General features: G+C 47.2%; 1 protein-coding gene across 1 annotated transcript; it reads right to left on the bottom strand.

The window, feature by feature from the left end:
- Positions 1 to 691: 691 nt before the first annotated feature.
- On the bottom strand, positions 692 to 3,809 carry LOC146618167 (uncharacterized). The gene has a single exon (XM_085370918.1). It carries the CDS (start codon positions 2,973 to 2,975, stop codon positions 768 to 770), a length of 2,208 nt encoding a protein of 735 aa, XP_085227044.1. The 5' UTR covers positions 2,976 to 3,809; the 3' UTR covers positions 692 to 767.
- Positions 3,810 to 4,356: the final 547 nt, after the last annotated feature.

Here is a 4,356-nt window from a genome sequence, read left to right as displayed (position 1 = left end):
AGTGACACATGGGGAGCTGCCTCATCAGACATCATGTACCACTGTAATTGATCTGTTGTAAAAGTAACCGCTGCTGCCACTCCCTCCGGTGCCGCAAAAATGCACGACATGTTCAGAGACCAAGCCCGCCCCTCACACTGCTCTTGGAACATGTGCTGGTACCAGGTGGTGTCATGCCTGTCATAAAACAGTGTAACATGAGGTGGGTCAGGGGGAGGGACATAAGGATGCAGGAGTGAGAGCCACGGCCGCCATTGCTGAAAAGCAGTACAAACTCCTGGTTCAGCAGGTGTTTCAACTTCCAATAATGCCCAGTAGATGTCAGCAGAGTCCGCCAAACAGGAGGAGGGTTGCAGTAGAAACTGACCACCTCCCTCTGGCCCATTAGAACAGGGAAGCACAACCCCAGTAGGGAGAGTCACAGTTAGGCCTTGTGAAGAGCAGAGTATTGTGGCTCCTAATTTAATCAACAAGTCTCTTCCCAGTAAATTCACAGGAGCCTGTTTTGAACACACATAGCTGTGTAACAAAGTCTGATCTCCAACCGTTGTGGCGAGGGGCACGGTGTAAGGCAGAGTTTTAGGTTCCCCAGATATGCCCACCACTGTAATCACTGTGTCAGTAAGTCTTTCACGAGCAACATCCTTAATGGTGGAGTACGTAGCTCCAGTGTCCACTAAAAAGCTGCTTCTTCTTCTATCTACAGTTATGGACAGCATAGGGTCCGCCGTTGTCCCTTCACCGTCCTGGGCAGTCTGTGGGGTGTCCTATAGCTGGGGACCACCCTCGTAGTACTCCCACCCCATCACAGGCATCTGTGGGGCCGGGGGCACTTCAACTAAAGCACCACGAGGTCCACCTCTGTGGCCAGGATGCTGATAGGGCCCACCACGGGCTCCCCTGCCTCTTCCAGCAGCCGGGTTCAAAGGGCACGCTTTAGCCCAGTGTCCAGGTTGTCCACACCGGAAACAAACATACATCTGGCCTCCCCTACCACCTCCCATCTGACCCCTTCCCCTGAAACCACCTCTGTTTCCTCCAAATGGGGAACCTCTCTGCCCATAAGGGGCCGGGGAGTGATAAGCACCATACTGGGGGGGCTGTGGATCAGTTGGCCATGGGTTCGGATACAAATCAGGGGCAACTGGACCAGGAGGGGGAGCCGCAGCGGCCACAAGCTGCTTTTTAGGCTTGTCACCTTTTCCACCCAGGTCGTTTTTAGCTTTCTGCAGCTGAACCTTCAACAGTTGCAACTGTAAATCTTCGACGCTCTCCGCTTTATCATCAGACTTAATCTGCACTTTGTTAAGATTAAAAATCAAATGTTTCTTCCAGATTGCAAAGTCACAGTCCTGCAAATCAGGATTATCCTCCATTTTCTGGCTTACTGACTCCGGAATGCCCCTCAGCACCGCCCTTCTAAACCACATGCTCTGTGAACAAGTCCTACTGGGGTGATGACCTGTATGGTTCACCCAGTCTTCAACAGCCTGATTTAGATAATGGGTGGGATTTTGCTTTCCCTCCCATTTAAATTTCTGTAAGGTGCCTTGATTTTTGGGTGGGAATTGTTTGCGCAGGGCCGGTCCAATAAACCTCAAGGCCTGCATCAGTGGCACCTCGTTCTCATGCATGGTAGTACCCGCATTTTGTTCCAGGTCCGCTGCCTGAGATCGGGATGTGCACCTAGTTATAATAGCTCTAAAATCTCCCAGTGCGAGGTCCTGTCCAGCTGTGTATTTATCCAAACCAGCCAACCAGGCATTCCCTCCCTCCATTATGTCAGGGAGTTTGTCCACTAGGGCCTGGACATCTCCGAATGAATAAGGTTGATACACTGGTGTACGTTGCGCTTTAGTCTGGACCAGGGGAAACATGCCTGGAGGCTGAGGCACAGGGCCCTTAGATCTAGTCTGATATCCTAAACTGGGAGAGGTAGAGAGGGGTGTATTGTTAAGGTCACTGAGTTCATCATCAGTATCCTCAGTTTTTCCCCCGCCTGGTGGGGTAGCAGTGTCAGCAAAAACATGGGCTAAACTCATCTGTGTTTCCGGATCCTGACGGCCCACCAAAGACATGTTAACTGTGACATTTGGTGAAGTGCCAGGCTCAGTTTTTGCAGTAGCGGTCAGATCTCCTTTAACAGCGACAGGAGTGCTGGCAAAGGGGTTGGACCGGGAAAGGGGGGCTGACGCAACACGATTATTCACCTGGACCACTGACCTATGTTCATTTAAGCAGCTGCGTAATGCTGCTTCTAGATCAGTTAATTGTTGTTCAGTGGGTTCCTGTCTGTTCATTCGAACCGCAAATGGTGCGCTCGCAAATGGGTCAGTTAGGCCCTCAGATCCGGTTCCAGAACAATGGGACATAGAGGAGGGGGCTCTACTACTAGCTGAGGATGTCGCCGACAGAGAGGAGCTTCCTGGGCAAAAATGCTTGGTATCTATGGGAGTTGGAGCTACGGGCGGTTCTTCTCCAATAGTCATTATTCCACCAGAGATATTAAGTACCGGATATATGCCTGCTGAGGGAGGAGTTGAGGCAGAATAGGGAGGTGGCTGAGACCTATTTTTCTTCATGTGTGGTTTTGCAGTTTCCCATAAACACACCCAGTGATTAAATTTAACTTTGCGGCCTGCGTGCTTATCTGCTTCCTTTCTGTGTCTCACCCCGCTCATCACACCTGCACCTGCTGCTGCTGAGTTGGCTTCTTCCTCTTTCTCTTTTGCCTGCATAGCCTTATTCTGCCAAATTATTCCCCAATTACCACTACTCCCCTCATCCTTTCCCTTTTCTTTCATTAACCTTTCAGCTGTTTTCCTCAATGCCTCTTTCTGCTTTTTTGCTTCTTTAGGCTGGTGTGTGGAGTTGATGACTGTCTCAACACATGTTAATTGTTCTCCCAATGTGCTAAGAATAACACCGGGACCCCAACCATCATCATTAGTTTCTCGATCTAATTCTCCATCCATTTTACTGTCAATGGAGGAGTGTTCTTTTATTGATTTTAAAGGAGAATTTGGGCCAGCTGGGTTTCTGCCTCTGTTAGGCACTAACAGCTGGGGCGCTGCTTTAAAGGTGAGTCAGCACTGAAATATCCCTTCAGGTGTTACCAAGCTTCTACCAAACCGGAGTCTGGCGGGTAACCTTGCCTAGAGCTTCCTGATAGGGGTGCTAGTTGGTTGTCACCTTGTTCACACGTCTCATTCACACTTCATACATTACCTGCAGTCACTCATTACCCTCCTTATGTATGTAATAAATGTGTAAAAAAAAATTCTATGTGTGGTGTATTATTTTAACCAAAAGAGGAACCTAGTTCCTTTAATTGTGTAATCTGTGAACAACGGAGAACCAACTGTCCTGCCCAGTGTTCCACAGCAAGCATTCAGCGTGTATTTATGTGTGTCCAATATCAAACAGAACATCAAAACATTTAAAACACTAAAATCATCGGGGTTTTAAGAAGAGATCCGTTTTCTCCTATTGATCAAAGGGACCCCTCCTTTGGACTCCAACCAGTACTTCTCCTTTTTAAGTTTTAGAGGATCTTTTCTAATAAAGTCCTCTGGGCCTTCCTAACCCTTCTGTAGTTTAGAGAATATTACTAAAAAATATTCTCAAGGCCTTTAACCTTTTAATTTGTTTAGAAAGGCGTTACTAATAAACCCTTTCAAGGTCCCAGACCTGCACTGAGGTATTTATCCGACACCGGAGAGCAACCCGTCGGCTGCAACCGTGGTCAGACCTCAGTTCACTCTTATCTTTATTCACTTATTCACTTATTTCTTATTCACTTATCTCTTATTCACTTATTTCTTATTCACTTGTCTGATTCTCAACAAGCCTTAAGTAAGCCAGACAATTTTGGTTATGAATTACTAGGAGTTTGGACACTAAGTATTTTTATAATGTTCAATATAGCAGAAATAAAAGGTCTGCTTACCTTGTTTTTGTGTGCACACAGCTTTTGTCCAAACTCCGTTCACTCAGACCACGGCCGATGTCCTCCCATCCGTTCCAGTTGACCTGGAGCGGATCCTGTTCCGTGACGCCAATTGAAGGATATAAAAAAAAACAACAACAGCAATAGAATAATATTAAACACAAAGTGAACCCGTCTTCCTTCATTAAATAGGTTCTTTTAGATGTTAAGGAGGAATTGACTTAACCAGGCTGGCGGAGAATGAAGACAACCGGACACCTGCAGCAGATGGGGAATCAGTGAACTTTTATTGAGACAGAGACAACCTCTCAACACAGCTCACATCAGAAAATTCCTCATATTTGCTGTGAGGATGGGTATATATTCTCTAAAACTTACAGGAGGGGGTTGTGAGGAAAGTGCTGCAT

Source organism: Diplotaxodon limnothrissa, linkage group LG14 (assembly GCF_057381915.1).
Source record: "Diplotaxodon limnothrissa isolate DT_005_m linkage group LG14, D_limnothrissa_male_GT1.1, whole genome shotgun sequence".
NCBI classification, from domain to species: Eukaryota; Metazoa; Chordata; class Actinopteri; order Cichliformes; family Cichlidae; genus Diplotaxodon; species Diplotaxodon limnothrissa.
Note: the sequence above shows the minus strand (reverse complement) of the source record. Positions and strands in the feature narration are given on the sequence as shown.